Genomic DNA, 18,368 nt, shown 5'->3' on the forward strand with positions numbered 1-18,368 from the left:
CTCCCGGCTGCTGAGCAAACCGGACAGCTTGTGATACAAACATTTACATGGGGGGGGGGAGATGTAACAACCCCTATTTGTCAAAATGAGAACCATAACAATATTATAGTGCTTAATGTGTACATACTACATCGTTAGTGAGGAGGCTACCAGTCACCCATACATGCAGTCACACATTACGCGATATTGTCTTTGAACGAATTTGCCACCGCCTTACCCTTGAAGGACATCATTAATGATATCGTTCATCGGCCACATCTAGGAACATGCCGTGGCTGAAGAAATGGTTAGGACTTGACGGCATGTACAGACGACAGTGGAGATCGTTAACGACCCACGTGAGTGTGCAGAGTTAACGATTAGTGCATACACATTAGCTGATTTGCATGTAAATATAATTAACAATATCGTTATCATGCAGATCGTTAACAATTATTGGCTGATGTTTACGGACCAAAGCCTGACAATCATTATTGACAGCATGCTTCTGAATGTGGCTGCTGAACGATATCGTTCAGTGTGTATACTATACACTACTGTATATCGTTTGTCAGGGAGAACGGGCAGCTCGAGGAAAATCATTAGCAATATCGCGTCATGTGTGCCCAGCTTAAAGACAAAAACATGACCTTTGTATACATCCGCTCACCTGCAAATGCGGGGATTCACTCGGCAGGGAGGGGGGTGGCGGCCATGTGCGTTTACCCGCTCGCTACGCAGCAAACATATACTAACATCAGACCCCAAGTTCCTACTGCCGCATAAGAGTCTGCCAGCAGCTGCTTATGTGGGGAAGACTGTCAGGACCCGGGATGAAGAGGAGAATGTGCATCAGACAAGTACATGCAATCAACTGGTGCAGAGAAGGGTTCAGTCTCCGGGGAAGATTATAGCAACACTACGAGTGTTACAAGTCCATATTCTGTAATGAAGTAAATCATTTAACATATTGGGCGGGATGTTCTAACATCCCCAGCCCAGCTCCGCCCCCTTCACCTACATAATTATCGCATATGCTCTATGCGGCGGTGGATCATGGTAGAAGCCCATAGGCTTCTATAGGGCATCGCCAGATTTTTATGGCGATGCCCCCCATCGCGGTAACCCGGCGGGGGATGTTTAGAGCATCCAAAAATGCGGTAAAAACCCTGATAACAGTGTTTTTACCGCATTTTTAGTTTAGAGAATCTCCCCCATTCTCTGCCATGAAGTAATTGCATATTTTTGTTGGCGGTTTAGATGGCAAACCAGTTCTTACCGTTCTGCTCATCATGGCGCTGATGCCGGGTTTAACCTATTTCCCTCTGCGTCTTGCATGTTTTAACTTTTAAAAATATTGCAGGCCCAACTACGAGTCGCACGCGAGTCCAAACGCCGCCAAATTCAGCGATTCTTCACGTACTGGGTTTGTGTCACTGGCTGCATACGCATATTTGCAAACGTAGAAGTGGTACAGAATTATGAGCAACTCAGAAGTTTCTTTGCGCATCAGCTGTACCGCATATCCACAGCGCACACAGAGACAATTAAGTTACAGAGTGGGGGACAGGTAATTTGTGTTGGTGGGAAGTCGTTAGCAAAATGCTGGGTTGTTTTTAGTTTCTTGTAGTTTCCTAGCTTACCACTGCAAAATTCATTCTCAGGTGGAGAGTCTCCAGCGTCTTATTAATCAACATAGGGTTTCTCAGATGGTTCATGTGAGTCTGGAGGTTGGTGTACACAGGACAACTAAGCAAATGCAACCATGCACACCCAAGAATCAGGCTCAATATGGCTATGCCCAATGTGCACACGGCGCTGTTTATGCAAGTGTCCCTCGATCTCTTTTCAGGATCGATAGACTCAAAACTATCAAAACACGGTGTCTGCTTTTATTTCCCATTATAAGCCTCCTAGCTTCCGAGTGGAGAAAATAAGCATGTGTTGTAAATCATGTTCTTGACATTATTTGAAAACTTAGACAGGACACAAATAAGAGGGCACCTGAGATGGAATGTTGGAAAATGTTGTCCTTAGTACAATGGTATTTCTACTAAACCTAGATCACAATGAAGTATGAGATCAGTCAAGAATCAATAGCGAGGTACTTTACAAAATAATGGATGATGTAAGTAGAAACTGGAATGAGCTTTTCTGAAAAATAATGCATGTCAGGCCGACTGGCAGCATCCTAAATTATTTTTGCTAATGAGTACATGTAACAGGAGTGTGACTTGTACAGCAGGGCCTTTACAAATTGCCCATAAGGAACATTTTTTAAATGTGTCGGACTTTAAAAATCACTGGTGAAGGCCTGTATTAAGTTCTATGGGCCAGATTTATAGTTAGGCGCAATTTTGATATCGGGTCAAGTGGAGCCATATTTCTCCGCTTCATATGATTAACTCTACGTATGTTCCCTTGCGATGATCATAGTGAGGGCTTGTATGGAAAGTGATTGACAGGAAGTGTTTGTGGGTGGTACCGACATTTGCATATTTTGCACCACCCATGCATATGGAATCACATTCCTTACCTTTTCTGCAGCAACTTCCCCTAACCAATCACAAGTATCCTTCATCAAACACTGGACAGAGATTGATGAAGGATACTTGTGATTGGTTGGGGGAGGAGTAATAACATTCTAATGCAGTGTGTCACTCCAATCACCTGCTCTTCCTCATACCGCCATTGTAATACAGGCTGGTGACTGTACTTGTATTTATTTATACTAAAAGAACAGCCGCTGTGCGCAACTCTGGCATTTTTTAGCGGCTATTTTGAGGATCTCTCACAGCGTTGGCATTCAAATAGTTATCCATTTTTTATTATATATACGCAATAAAAGGTGCCGAAAAAATTGCTATTTTGTCCAACAGACATTTTCCTTGATACTCACATCGGAATAGATGGGTCTGCTTCTGCCCAACACGGAGAGATCTGCAAAGAGAAGTCATTTTTAATTACTTTAACTAAGCTGAAAGTTAATGGCCTGAACCTTGCCGCAGAATGCCAAAGCAAGGGGATATTCTACTTAACGAGGTCTCGCTCCAACATGTATAGAGCACCAGCTCTTGTGTAGCTTATAGGAACTTGCCAGGTTACTTGCACCCAGGACACCTGACCAAATGTTATGCTCTTGTTGACAGCTGGTATAGTAAGCGATCAATAGGTTACATGTACATTCTGGCATCGTGTAGTGGATGGGGCACAGTCAAGTAAGAAAAGGCCAAGTTCTTTACAATGGTATTTATCACGCGTAAGTAACTTTCATTAAATGTGTTGTCTTTCTTTTTAGCAGTCTTCCTTTTGTACTATCAGAGGTGTCCCAACTAGGCCGTTAACCCCTTCCCTGGTACTCGGAGAATTTTCTGCGTTATGCTCCAGTGCCCAGACTGGCAAACCCGGAAAATTCTTGGGAGTTCCACCGCCTGCGCTCCCTCCTGCCGGGCAGCGCCGCTGAATGCTAAGATCAGCGCTGTGCTCAGCTTCAGCCTCTGCCTGGCTCCTGCTGCCCGGCCCTGCCTCCTTCCTCCATCTGTGTGCGGCATGACCTTGCTTAAGGTCCCGCCGCATACAGGGGATACGGTCGTATTGTCGACCTGACAGGTCGACAGTCATTAGGTCGACAGGCAACTAGGTCAACATGTGCGTTAGGCAACATGGGTTAGGTCGACAGGTCGCGAGCTCCACATGGGTTTTTTCCACTGTATTTTTGAGCCGACGTGTGCCGGCAGGCGGTATTTCATGCCCTACCATCCATGCGATTGATGCGAGGGGCTGCGGTTGACTTCCAACTGTGTCCATGTCGACTGTGTCGACATTCGGGTAAAAAAACCCATGCTGACCTCCCGACCTGTCAACCTAACCCATGTCGACCTAAACCCATGTCAACCTAAAACCCAGCCTACCTAGTTGCCTTTCGACCCAAGTCAGGTGGACAATACGAACCACACCAGCACACAGCTGGGTCGCCCGGGCAGCAGCTGATGGAGTGCTCAGCAACGCTGCCTGGCCCGGGAAACACAGTGGGGTTTTTTTTTTAGGGAGTGTTCTTAAAAAAAAAAAAAACCTTGCCCAGTGGGGAGCGCTCCCTAAAATAAAACATCACTAAAGGGATTAAGGAATCAAAACTGCTCAACTGAGTCACTTGCAACGAATACACCTGTGTTCAGCTAGGAGATTTGGAAAACATGAACGGTTTGCTGTCCTTGAGGAACAATGTTGTCTATACAATCATAAAAACTTTATATAAGAAGAAACAGGTGTTATGTTTGTTGCTCTAAAATGCAAACCGAAGGAATATAATAAAGCAATTGATTTATTACATGGAATTCCCCCGAAGCAGGATGGAGCAGGAAGTACGCTCCTGTGCACTGGTCTGACACCCACCAGTTATGGGGGTAGAATATAACTGACAGCGCCATCATACAGTCCTGTGATGTGTGTGATGTGCCGCAGTGTATTCCTAACACTATATTATTAGATGCATAGATCTATTACAAAAATGTGACTTCAGATGGAGGCAATTCATCTTTGGCTTGTTCTAGGCTTCCTGCGAAAGCTCCAATCTGACACCATATTCCCAACGCCCACCTTTCTCATTTACTAGCTCCCACTCACCAAACGCAGCTCTGTCAGAATAAAATTGCATGGACTCACGTGGAACGTAACCCTTGGGATGCACCCGGCTGACACAAACTGATTTCCTGAAGTGATTTTAATATTACATAGCGAGTGGATGGACCCTCCTGTCTAGCTGCATGACGGAGGCGGTCAGGGCCGGTGATCTATAAAACACACTAAAAGGAGGCTTTGGAATTTCATACGAGTGTGGACTGAACGGTCTACAGCGGCTAGGTAGATGGTCAATAGGGCCGTCATTAAAAAGGTCAACACACAATAAGTCGACACAAGTAAAAAAAAATGGTCAACATGGGGTTTTCGCTAGGCAAAAAATTTGAAAACCTCATGTTGACAATAAAGAAAATAATACTTTGGTGAGTATATATATATATATATATATACACACACACATATATATATGCAGTTTGGGTATTGAGGAGCACAGGTCCAGGCACACAGGCACAGAGACACAGATCTGGCAAGGAGTTACCTTCACCATAATTACACCTTAGTCCTTAACCTAAAAAGTGGGACATTGTACCAATTATCCAAGGATTAATTGAGGAAGTAATTTGTGATTCTTTATACCCCTGGAATAATGTGCACACAGCAGGAGTGAATAGCAATAATATACTGCAAATATGACCATTGTTTAATAGGTACTAATTCTTGACAATAATCAAAGAAAAAATTATCTATAAGGATTTAAAGATCCTATAAGGATATAAGTCCTGACAGTGTGTTAATGAACCTCTAAGAACAGATAAGAACTAACCAAAAAGTCTTCGGGAATAACCCTAATTTAAAGTTAAAGGGCGCCATATAACACTATTGTGGGGTTAGTTTGATGGTGGTGATCTTGCTAGTAGAAGAGACCCAGTGTTATAGGCGACCAGAAATTCATACATAGCGCAATTCCAGAGATTTTGTTTGGTATATATATATATATATATATATGTGGTAGCCTCGCGCTTTAATGCCAGGGGCTATTTAATTAGAGCTCCTTTTTTTCGCTTGTGAAATTAACCATTAGCTGGCAATCGGTTCTCAGATCTCCTGTATGTAGCTATTTATCAGGGATTCCCCCCCCCCCCCACCCTGCAGAATGTAAAAAAAAAAATTCCTGTTAACTGCAGCCTGTGGACTCCATACCCAGAGGACGGCAACGGGCAGCTCCATTGTCACGGGGCATGCGAGCGTCTCGTGCGGGAGCTGGTGGTACTTTTGCCAGCCCCTGCAAGGATGAGAGCGGCTACATCTGTATTTTAATCTCGGTTTTGCCGTCATGCCCCTGAAGCTTCCAATCCACCATTGGTTGCACATTGTCAATCGAGGGAATATCGATGTCAGGATCTGGACTTTTATTTGAAATGCATTAAATTGACAGGCAATAGATTGAGCACTATTGGAAGAAAATTACAATTGGTGACCCAGTATTAATTAACACATGAAAAAGTCGACCCGAGTTTTTCACGATTTTAGAATTTTTCCACTTTAAAATCTACATGGACTAAGCTTGGTAACGGTAAAAGGTGTCGAGTCAGTGTGGCCCGATGCATGGCTAGTAAAAAGAGCTATGCAAGGGTATGAGGTACAGTGATTGGACATCCATGTGCTCAAGTCTACAAATCCCTATGAGGATGCCTAGGGTGAGGGGCGGTGGCAGCAACTGAACGACATTTGCAATAGAACTGGGACCCTCCTGCCTTAAGCACAGTTCACCGCAACGGATTCAGTATTGAATCCCGGCGGTCGGGATCCCGGCGTACAGAATCCCGACGCCGGAATGTTGACAAGGGGGGGACGTGGATCGCCCTCCCTTGCGGGCTCGCTGCGCTCGCCACGCAGCGGGCCCGGTGCCTCGCTACGCTCAGCACACTAATTTATTCTCCCTCCAGGGGTGTCGTGGACACCCCAGGAGGGAGAATGTGTTGGCATTTCGGCGGTCGGGATTCCGGCGTCGGGATTCTGAACGCCGGGATCCCGACCGCCGGGATATTAACTGCATCCCCACCGCAACAACATAGTACACTTGTAACCCTAGGGGCCCAATTCGGATTCCCTCGGAACAAGGCGAATTCGGCCCCGATCCACTGTTTGGGGGACTGCGCATGGTCTTTTATGCAATGTGCAGCCCCCCTTTGCGAATGGCTTCAGCAACCTACATAGTCGCCAGCAGTATGACGGGCGGTGGGAATGGGGCTCGCCCATGGGAACGCCCAGCGTTCATGGGTGTCCCCATTAAAACGCTGGGCATTCCCATGGGTATGCCGGTGGGTCGATGCGAGCTGGGGGTGGGCGGCTGACATCACAGGACCTCAGCCGCCGCCCAGTCTTCGTCCAGGCGTATGCCATTTCCACTGACTTCTATATGCGAAGCCAGGAGAAATCACTCGATGATCGGCGACCATCATCAAATGATTGCCTCCTGCAGCGGAGGCACACGAGTGGATGTATTTTAGATATATAGCCCCTCGCGTGCCACCAAGGAGAATCGGTGGTGGCGGGTCAGCGATTTAATCGAATGCAATATATTTTGGCTGCAAAAAAGCAGCCGCGATGTGCACTGATGTCTGCAATTCTGATTTTATCTTATGTGCAGCAGGTCCAATCTCCGAATCCGATCCGCACAGGAACAAGCATCGAATCGGATTGGTTGTCAGACACATGTAATGAGGCCACTTTTTACCTGATTTCTTAGCCCGATCAGAACCGTGTGAAAAGTGGCCAAATCGCACTAGTGTATGGCCAGTTTTAGTAAATATGCACATCAAGTTATTTGTGATGTACAGTAGAATTTACAGCGGTACTTGTGGATTATGACGGCTCCCAGCGCATGCCATATATAGTGGCATGCGATGGCATGCGATTTTTAACAGGAAAGCATCCAAATGTATTGAAATTAGTATGAAACATGTTCAATGGCCTCCAAATGGCATTTTTGAGGCTTTACCACCCCCACTATCAACGCGAACCCGAAGCGTGGCGAGCGGCGGCGGTACGCGTCCTATGACCTTTTCATACCCCCACTATCCACGTCGGCGTGGAGTTGAGAATAGAAAGTGTGGCGAGGGGACGCGGATACCTTCACAGGTATCCGCGTCCCCTCGCAGGCTTCACAGGTGTCCACGGGGCTCGGTGGCTCGCTGCGCTCGCCACACTTTCTATTCTCAACTCCACGCCGACGTGGATAGTGGGGGCCATTGAACATGTTTCATACTAATTTCAATACATTTGGATGCTTTTCTGTTAAAAATCGCATGCGATGCGATTTTTTCATGTACGATGCCCATCGTGGGAGCCGTGATACTCCACAAGTACATTTACAGCAACAAGAATCAAGATAAATACTACCTCCATTACAGTAAAACGGTAAGTAAACAATGCTAACCAGGCAAGGAGTAGTAATAGCTCTGCAAACTACAATGATAACAGCAGATTACAATGCAAATCTCAATCAATACTTTAATGTTGGTATTCTGATGAATGAATCTATAATACAAAACCATTTTCATATCCACAAAATTCTATTTCTTACCATCATGCACTCTATCTTCTGAACAATCTTCTGATTTAAAACTTCTGGCAGAACATGACATCATGGTAGTGCCAGGTGACTGACTCATTTCCATCTGAAAGAGAAGAGGTGACCTGAACAATTAGCATTAGATAATTGGAGGGCAAGGTCACATGCGACTCAGAATCAGGCCCATGGCGAGCAAGTCTAAAGGCCCATACACACTGTGAGATTTTGAGCTGAAAGCTGCTCAAACTTGGTGTTTTCAGTGGCTTTCAGCTCAAAGCCGCCCAGTGTGTACAGCACGGCGATGAGCGGTGATGCATGCTCCCGCATCAACACCGGGAAAGCCGCTCATCTGCTGGTATAGTGCTGCACTACGCAAAGCCGTGCGCGCCGGGCAGTGGGGAAAGTCGCTCAGCGTGTATGCACTGTGCAGCGGTCATCACTGTTTATACACGCTAGGCAAAATAGCCCAGTGTGTATGGACCTTTATTCCCCAACTTCTGTTAAATTTTCATATAGTATAATAGTGGTGGCCATGGTGTAATCTAATAGATATTTGCAGTTTAATTATGCGATATGAGCCCAAGATTAATTTAAAAAAGCCCATACACATAGCCGAGGTATCGCATGCTATACCTTGGCGGAGTCTCAGCAGCTAGATTGCATGCAATACATTTTATGCAGTCATTTTGCATACAATGTATCACATGCAATCCCACTCAAAGCACCAGTAAAACTCCAGATTCGATCTGATGCGCACAGGACCCCAGGGCTGGATTAAAGGGGGGCAAAGGGGGTCAGTACCCCTCTATCTAGGGCTGTGGTTGGCATGTATTTTAAAAAAAAAGGTTTTGTGCATGGGAGTGGGCTAGTGCTGCAGCTTCACCTAACTGCCAATGTGACAATGATTAATGGTGCTGAGCATCGGGTGCCAAGGCACACTGACTGCACAAGTGTGCAGTGCATTACTGGGAGTTGACACTTTGCACAAGAGGGCAGAGGCCAAGAAGTTTGTGCTGAGCTCTGATTGGTGGAGCTCATTACATGCTTCTCAGGCCCATGGAGGACAGTAGCAGCAGCAGCCTCATCATGGGAGGGTTTTTAATCAGAGGCAGCACTGAGCCTGTGAGATCTCCTAGAGTAAGGTACAAACACAGGCTTTCATGTGGTGTATACATATATATATAAAAAATATAATATATTAACACCCCCCCCCCCCCCCCGACGCAGTTACCCATTGACCAAGTTTATACTGCCTTTACTCTATGTAACATTCTCCCCTGTCTAAAGTGCCCTGGGGCCCCCGAAGGCTTAATTCGGCACTGCAGGACCCTGCATAGGATTGAAAGTAAAGCTGGCCATACATTATGGCAACCTCTCCCCTCAAAGAAGTCGCTGGTGATCCCCCCTTGAGCTGCCCGGGACTTCCCAGGTGGCAGGATTGCATGCGATATATCACATGCGGTCCCTTTCCCCGCCAAGCCTGCCCAGCTCGGAAGCAATCAAAAGAATCGCTTGTGCAGTCAGTGCGACGCACACTGGACTGCTTATTGCATCTGCTGTCATTCACATGCAATTTTGGCTCTTTTCCTGTGATTAATTGCCACAATCACAGAAAAAGCGATGCATCAAAATAATGTAGAAAAGGGCCACATTGTGTATGGGGGCTTTAAGCTTTGGACATTTCTATGAACGTTGGTTAGTGGCTTATTCGGAGTCTCTTTATAAACTAGTAATCATCATCTTGACAAACAAAAATGCTCTCCGAGTGAACGTACGTGTCGGACTACGAAGGGGGGCTTGCTGTCGGTCTCCTTCTTGAATTCATAGGGTCCCAGGTTGAGATGGGCCAGTCTTTGCTTTGAGTCCTCAGACAGCTCACACATACGCCTGTTTGTGTAGGGGGACGGTGAGCGGGACTTGGAGGCGATGGTGGGCTGCTGATACCTCCTGCCGGTCTGCCGTGGCGGGGTGACAGGCTGTGGATGACAGACATGCTGGTAACCGGTAATAGGAGTACATGCTGCATGCTATACATATACATAATGCTATTCTATTCTAGTACAGTATGCTCTTCCCCAGCAGTATCATGCCCATATCTCATAACTATCCCCCCCCTTCTTGCCTGGATATGCATGCACACACTTTTATACTATACAGCACACATATACCAGCGAGTCCCCACTAAGTACTAGGCAATGGTATATTAACCTGGGCTGCTGAATACATCACTCAGTGACGCGCTCTACCTCCCCACACTCTCTATGATCCGGGCGGTTCCCCCGGCAACTGAACTTCCCCAAGACGCCGGTCACCAGCGTGACGCTGACACGCGGCGCGCTACACTGACGTCACCCTCACATAGCATCGTCACCCGGTCAGGAGGGAGGGGGCGGGACAGAGCGGATCGTTCCACGATATAAATTGAAAGGCGCGGCAAGAAGCGGCCATTTCCAAGCGCTGTGGGAGCATTGCAAGTTGAGTCAAACGGTCAGCGCCGGGATAGGTCGAGCTTTGGCTGGTCTCTCTGCGGTTCAGCAACCACGTGTTTGTCGGCACTGAGGCATCTGGGCAGCCACATGTACTAAAACTAGCTTTGCTGTGTTTTTGTGATGTCCAGATACAGTACTGTCCACTTGCTCTTTTTAAACTGCACGAGAGGTGTCTGCCCAGATACTGCCCCCTTACAGATTGTTTTTCTATAGATGCTCATATACTGACCACTTACGGATTTTTTTTCTATAGATACCCATATACTGCCCACTTACGGATCTTTTTTTAGAGCTGCCCACTTACAGATCTTTTTTTTTTATAGATGCCCATATACTGCCTACTTATGGATCTTATTTTAGAGATGACCATATACTGATACTGCCCACTTCGTTGTTGTTTTTTGCACAATACACCCTGCCCATTTAGTTTTTGCAAACTCTAACGCTTTCCAATCGCTTTTTAAACTTGTATGCCAAAATTGGTGCTATCTGGGCATCACTTACTCAGACACTGCCGTTGTTGTGAATATTTTGTATCTTAAAATGCAAATTTTAACTATGTTGGCAGTGTTTGGGCACATCTTAGAAATAAATTGGGCAGTACTGTGCATCCCTTAAATGTGGGCAGTAGCTGAGGAGCTAAAAAAAGGCAAAGCAAACAGATGGCAGTGTCTGGGCATCTATTAACAATGTAAAAAACCTAGTGGGCAGTGTCTGGTCAATTCTTAAAATATGTCAAAGGCAAGTGGGGCAGTATCTGGGCATTTCTTAAAATATGCCAAAAATAAACAAAAAAAAGCAAGTGCTTGAAGGAGAATCGATCATGCGCCGATGTATCGATTTCCTCATATATTAATTACCTTATTTGACCTCAGTGTGAAAACCCCTTAGAGCTCCGTGAGAGTGTAACCTCATATGATATGACCAGTAACGAGGACCACAGACACAAGGTTAACTCTGATTTAATTATGACAAAACAACATATTTATACATACGGCGCCGGTTCAATTACATGATTGGTTAATATTTGGTGCAGAGGTAGGGGAATAACAGCATCTGTTAGCTTATACGTCGCCTTGTAGGGGAGTATGTAGCAAAGTTATGAGAAATCACAGAATGTACGGTTTCTGAGGAAAGTTACAGAGTACGGGATAGCAAGCGAGTACTGGAAACAAGCCAGAACATAACTTCTTGAGATAAGCAGGGACAGAAATTATAAGACAGAGAAACAAGATGGCTGATTAACCCTTCAATCCCCTCTTAGAATCAATGTCCTTTTTAGACAATTTGATTCTTGTAGATGGCATCTTGTTTGGTACGGTGAATTTTGACATATTCACCATAATCTTCTGGTGAGGGAGGGCTTTTGGCGAGATCAGTGTACATAGCAGGTGTTACATTATCCAGGTACTTGGAACCAATCTTCTTGCATATGGGAAAGACACAATATCCTACTATCATAAGTACGATAATTACAATGAGAATAAATATGCCTATTTGTGTTAGTGCGTGTTTCCAATCATTTAACCATCCAAACCAGCTACTCCAGGGGTCCGTGACACCTGAGTTCTTCTTGAGTTCGATGGATAAATCTTCTAGATGTTTAATAGCTAGGGTAGTTTTCCCATTAGGACCTGTGTTGTCTGGGATATAAGTACAGCATCCATCAACCTTACCTATGTACACACAGGTTCCTCCTTTCTCGGCAAGCATCATATCTAAAGCCATGCGATTCTGAAATGTCATTTGTGATGTAGCTTCCAACTGTTCAGCAATACCTTTCAAAGCGTCCCTAGTATCATTAACGAAGCGCTGTTGATTATAATATATGTAATTTATCCAGTTCACATTTTTATTGATGGTTACCTGGGGAAACAGGGACTCGAAGCCGGCAGCGACCTCATCACGAGCCTTAAATTCTTTAGGAACTCCCCGGGGAACACCAATAGTGTCTATGTATATGTGTGGATCGAAGCTTTCCTTTGGAGCTTCTCTTTTGTTTCTGGAGTTTGTGTTAGGTTTATCTGTGGGAGGAGGTTCAGGCAAATCGGCTGGGAGAATGTGTATGGGCATAATGATCTTTGCCAGGGCACACTCTCCTTTCCAAGGATTGTCCAGCTTTGTCCTGAGTCTCATGTCTCCACAAATAAAATAAATGTCTCCTAATGATTTTTTCATGGTGGGTACACTGATATGTCTTCGTTCAGCACAATACCCATCAGGAAACAATTTCAGATCTACAGTGTTTTGTGCAGTGCTGTTTGAGTAATAACATGTATAATTACCAGGATAAATGGTTATGGTACTACCAGGATTGGTATTCTTTACCATTATGGGATATTCTTTCTTCCATTGTTCACATTTAGTTTCTTCTACAATAGTATCAGTATACAGGCTAAAGAAACATTTATCTTGGTCTGAAGGTATGTGTATGGGCACCGTACCCAAGTGGGGTCTGGATTTTCCACACACATAACAATCAGTTTGATTAACTTTACGTGCATTATATTTCATCCATTCTAGCCAATAATTTACGTCAGATAATCCAGTTTCTATGGATATAGTGTCTTCGTAAGTGGGGTTGTTAATGGCTAACATTTCATTAAAAGTAGTGACATGTGGTTTAAAGAATGATGATGGTGTTTTAGGTTTTACAGTGGTTTTGAGGGCGGTGTATTCTGGGTTATCATACATGTCCTTTAAATGGAATCTTCCCCTTGGGCCCCAGCTTTCTCCTGATTGATGTTTACCCATGACATACAGTCCGGCATCGCCGGGGGCCGGGTTTTCTATGTTAATGATAAATTGGCCATTACAAGTACCCTTTTTTCGTAGGGACATACGGGTTAGTAAGGATCGACCATGGGACCATTTCTGGAGGCCAACATCGGGGCAATATCCCCAGTCTTGGCTGCTCTCAAAGACAGTAGTATCTGCTCTAGTGTTCCACCCAACAGCCCCCCATGAGTTGCAAGAATCTCCCCAGTAAGTACTAGTGACACAGATATATACGTGACTTACAGCGTGTGGTGTGTGGTGGATGTTACACAGCCAGGGCAGCGGTGGTTCTCCTCGATTCCCGCCTTGATTATTTGAACAAAGTACAATATCACAATAAGAAAATATAAAAGTAGCGACAGTCGTGCTAGAAGAATTATACCAGAAGGTAAAGCGTCCATCATTTTGGGTTATATCAACTTCAGCAAAACAATTATAAAGAACAAGCCCGAGTAAAATCACTAGGGCTAAGGTGGGGGGAGTCATATCCTGTAGCGTCGTCCTCGGCTTCAGAATGTTGTACCCCTGATTCCTCGTCACCTCCAGCCGGCAGGTCTTCTCCAGGTTGGAGGTCAGAGCCACTGGCCCCCGTTATTACCTCGTCCTGTTGGAGGTCAGGGCTGTCTGCCCTCGTTAGCACCTCTCTCGTCCCGTCTGTGTCAGTCTCGGGACCGGTGTCGACCTCTGTGTTGACGTGTGGTGGAGGTGGAATTTTCTTCACTCTGGATGCATGGATCCACGTTGGTCCTTCGTCGGTGAGGACAGCCGTCCTGGTAACCGCGACCACTTCTGTTTCTGGACCGTAGGTGAAGTCTCCTGGATGCTTATTTCTGGGTAGGATCTTTACAACGACCTTGTCTCCAACCCTAAATGGGTGAGTGGGTATCTGTGGATGAGAAGGATTCTTAAAGATAACATTTTGTTCAACTTCATTAAGTTTCTGTATTAGGGATCTGACGTACTCTTCTCTTATTATTTCTAAGTCTCCTTCTGTGGTAACTAAAGGTTTCCTTGCCCAGGGAGTGGGGAAAGGTCGACAATGACCAGGGCATATTCCTGTCTTCCTGCATTATTGATATGTGTAAAATCTATTTGAAGATGTGTGAATGGTGTGGTTGGGTATTCTAGATGTTGGTGTCTTGCTTTATTTGGGTTGTTTGGGTTGTTTCTAAGACACACTATACATCTACTGATGTACTGTTTTACAAGTTCTTTGGCATTAGTAATGTAGAAATCATTGGAGAGGAGTAAAGTAGTTGTTACTATACTATGGTATCCTACTCCGTGGTAATGTGCTATGAACAATGATGCACTGGTTTGGGGTATACATGGTTTCCCCTCTTTGCAGATTAATCCAGTTCGTGGATTCTTCTGCAGTATTGGATATGTCCAATCGGATAGATCTGAATTAGAGGCAGCAGCCTGTAATTCTGTCAGTAGGTATGTATCATCTAACGAAGGAGGCGAGATGACAGCAAGAGTGAGGTTATATGTTGCTGTAGTGGCAGCACGTTTAGCAGCGGTATCAGCGAGAGCGTTGCCTTTGCTGATGTCATCCTTTCCTCCAGTGTGTGCTTTACAATTTGAGATGGTAATGTAATTGCGTGTAAGAGATCTGTGATGAGTTGCGCACGTGATATGCCTTTCCCATCAGCGCCAGTGAAGCCTCGGCGTTGCCAGATCATACCATGATCATGAACAACTCCGTAAGCGTATTTGGAGTCTGTGTAAATTGTGACAGGTTTGTCTTTGTAAATGTGACAAGCTCGAGTGAGTGCAATGAGTTCTGCAGCCTGTGCTGACTGTAAGGGGATTGTCTTTGCTTCAAGGGTGGTGTTTGGAAGTTTAACCACTGCATATCCTGCCTGGTACGTGTTGTCATTGGGACGGCTGCAGGAGCCGTCAACAAATATTATGTCGGCATCGGGGATAGGCACAGTCGACATGTCTTGTCTGGGTGAAGTTTCTAAGTCAATTGTCAGAGTACAGTCATGTTGAGGCGGCGCCTCGTCGTCAGGTCCTTTAAGACCTAAAAGTGCGTTTAGTACAGGGACAGGTCCTTCTGAGTTTGTTGCGTATTTTACAGTGAGAGAAGGGTTCCCTAGTAGGAGTACTTCATAGCCGCTGAGTCTTTGGGCAGACATGTGTTGTGTGTGTAGACCTTTGAGGATGGAGAGGACATTATGTGTGGTATGTAACACAGTGGGATGTCCTAATGTAAGTGATGTGGACATCTCAACAACCATTGCACAGGCAGCCAGTGCTCGAAGACAAGCTGGCATTCCCTGCACAGTGACAGGCATTACCTTTGAGAAGAATGCGACTGGGCGCATTTTGCCTCCATGAAGTTGGGTTAGTACGCCCGCCATAGTTGTACATGTGTCCCTTGCAAACAAGTGAAATGATAACATATAGTCCGGGAGACCAAGCGCGGGACTCTGTACTAACATTTCTTTCAACTTTTCAAATGCAGAATACATTTCATCTGACCATTGTATAACCTTGGGTTTGTCTTTGAGTGTGCATTGTCTCAAGATATTATCATAGTAGGAACAATCAGAAATCCACTGTCTGCAGTAATTTACCATACCCAAGAAAGACAACATATCCTTCTGGGTAGTTGGGGTGACCAGGCCCAATACAGACTGTATGCGTTGTGGACTGATTTTCCTTTCCCCCTCAGAGAGTACAAAACCCAGGTAATTGACATGCGTTTTACACCATTGCAATTTTGCTCTTGACACCTTGTGTCCACATTCTGCTAACCAGTTTAACAATGAAATTCCATCTAACCGGCTGGCCTCCTCGGTGACACTACAGAGAAGCAGATCATCTGCATACTGTAGCAGGACAGAACTATGGGGGGGGTGCCATGGAGCCAATGTGGCTTGGAGGACTATGCTATAGACCACGGGAGAGTCAATATAGCCTTGGGGTAAACGACACCACGTTAATTGTTTACCTTCAAATGAAAAAGCAAATAGTAATTGGGTCTCTGTGTCTATAGGAATGCTAAAAAACGCATTTTTTAAGTCTATGACACTAAAGTGGGTTGCGTTTGCAGGGATTGCTGAGATGAGTGAGTTTACATCTGGTACTATAGGTGCAATAGGGACAATGAGGTCATTTACTTTTCTCAAGTCCTGTATGAATCTGACAGCACCATCAGCCTTGAAAACGGGGTTGATGGGTGTCGAGTAAGGTGAGATGACGTATCGCAGTATGCCTTGTTCAAGAAATTCTTGTATCATGGGTCTAAGACCTTCTATTTTCTCAGATGAGAGTGGGTATTGTCTAGAGAACACTGGCTGTGTGTCTGGTTTGAGTTTGGCTTTGTAGGGTGTGCATGGTACGAAACCAGTGTCATAAGGGCCAGTGGCCCAAATTCTTTCATCAATTTGATCAAGTGAGTTGTCCAGAGTATTTTGTAGTGACACAAAGTGTGGGGAGGTGACTTGGAGCTCACTCCCTTGTGGAGAGGGTGAGATGGAGATGTGGAATTTACTAAACAAGTCACGGCCTAGTAAGTTAACAGGACATTCTGGGATGATCCTGAATTGGTGTATCCCTAAGTGTTTTCCCTTGTCAGAACGTATGATAACTGGGTCAGTCAGGTAAGTGTCTGTGGGTATCCCGTTGATTCCCATTGAAGGAATAGTCTTTTGCAGTTCACCATCATAGTTAAGAGAACACAAAACACTGGTGGTGGCCCCGCTGTCCACTAGAAAAGACATTTTTTTTTTTTTTTTTTTATCATCTACATACAATGTGATGAGGGGTGAATCTTCCCAATGAGTAGTGAACTGTGCAAAAGATGGGACACCCTTCTCCGGGCCCCGTCAATGGGTAGGGTCAGACCAGTCCATTCTGAATCGCACATGGTCTTGAACTGGTGTAGAACCTGATCGGGACAGTCCTTGTTGGGGCCTTTGTGTGTAAAGTTGTTGTGGTTTCTGGGAAGGGAATGGACAGTTCCTAGCCCAGTGTGTGTTTTGGCCACAGTTAAAACAAGTTGTCTGTTTAGGGACTGTGCCAGTGTTATTATAATCCCTGTTATATGGAGGGGCCCGATGATGTTGGTGTGGCGGGCCTTGTGATGGTCTGAAGGGTTTCCTTTGACCATATTGGGGTGCCCTACTCTGTCTATTTGGTGGGCCCCTGTTGTCTTGTTGATAACTGTGTGTTGTGACAATTGTCTTTTTCATGTCAAAACATCCAGCTGCCTCCTTTTCATACAAATGGGTCTCAAATTCCTGGAGGGTGTCTGAAGTCCGGGAAGAGACACTTTGTTTAACTGGCGTGGAAATGGAGGGGTGTAGGTTATTGATAAAGGTGGAAATGAGTAAAGGGAATATTTCAAGAAATAGTCCCGCTTCCTCAGTCCAGCATCTTTTAAATCTCTTCCAAAATTCAGTGACTGTAGGTTTCTATTTACATGAAACTGCAATAGGCAGCGATGTTCAGTGCTAGGGAGAGAGAGACCAATACTGCAGCTTCCCCCTCAAACCCCCCCTCTTCCAGCAAAGACACAGAAGCCTAGCAGGAATCCGCCGTACACCCTGAGAGCTCAACAGAAAATAGATCTTTCAAAGCTGAACTGGTGTACGGTGATTTCATTCCACATGTCAGTTATCTCCTGTGCTTTGTTAAGGGGATAATCTGCAGCTGTTTACTATATTGCAGGGATCGGGGTATTAATACTGGGGACTTGATTCCAGTCCCATCTATTATATTGTCCACCTCATGGATTAACAAGGTAATAATTTGTGGGCAACATATTCCTTACATATTTCACTAGATAATGGGGGTGGATAGACTGTTTTATTCTTACTATTATTTCCACCCATGTCGGGGTATGATTGTGTATCAATATTTCTGACTATGAATGGGAGCGTGGAAAGTTCTTAATACCCAGACCAGGGGCACCGTCTTCAGTCAGGCAGGTCGGGACCTGTGGCAGCAGACTGTGA

At 45.2% G+C, this 18,368-nt stretch overlaps 1 protein-coding gene across 1 annotated transcript in view; it reads right to left on the reverse strand.

The window, feature by feature from the left end:
• Positions 1–10,487, reverse strand: part of SPATA6 (spermatogenesis associated 6) — a 35,166-nt gene extending 24,679 nt beyond the window's left edge. Inside the window, exons 1-4 of the mRNA XM_083157361.1 lie at positions 10,340–10,487; positions 9,907–10,107; positions 8,144–8,237; positions 2,879–2,919 (exon numbers count right to left, since the gene is read on the reverse strand). Of these exons, the coding sequence (XP_083013487.1) occupies positions 2,879–2,919; positions 8,144–8,237; positions 9,907–10,107; positions 10,340–10,357 (354 nt within the window). The 5' untranslated portion in view covers positions 10,358–10,487. The remainder of the gene's footprint in view (positions 1–2,878; positions 2,920–8,143; positions 8,238–9,906; positions 10,108–10,339) is intronic.
• Between the last annotated feature and the right edge of the window lie 7,881 nt (positions 10,488–18,368).

This window comes from Crinia signifera, chromosome 8 (assembly GCF_055691185.1).
Source record: "Crinia signifera chromosome 8, ASM5569118v1, whole genome shotgun sequence".
Lineage (NCBI taxonomy): Eukaryota > Metazoa > Chordata > Amphibia > Anura > Myobatrachidae > Crinia > Crinia signifera.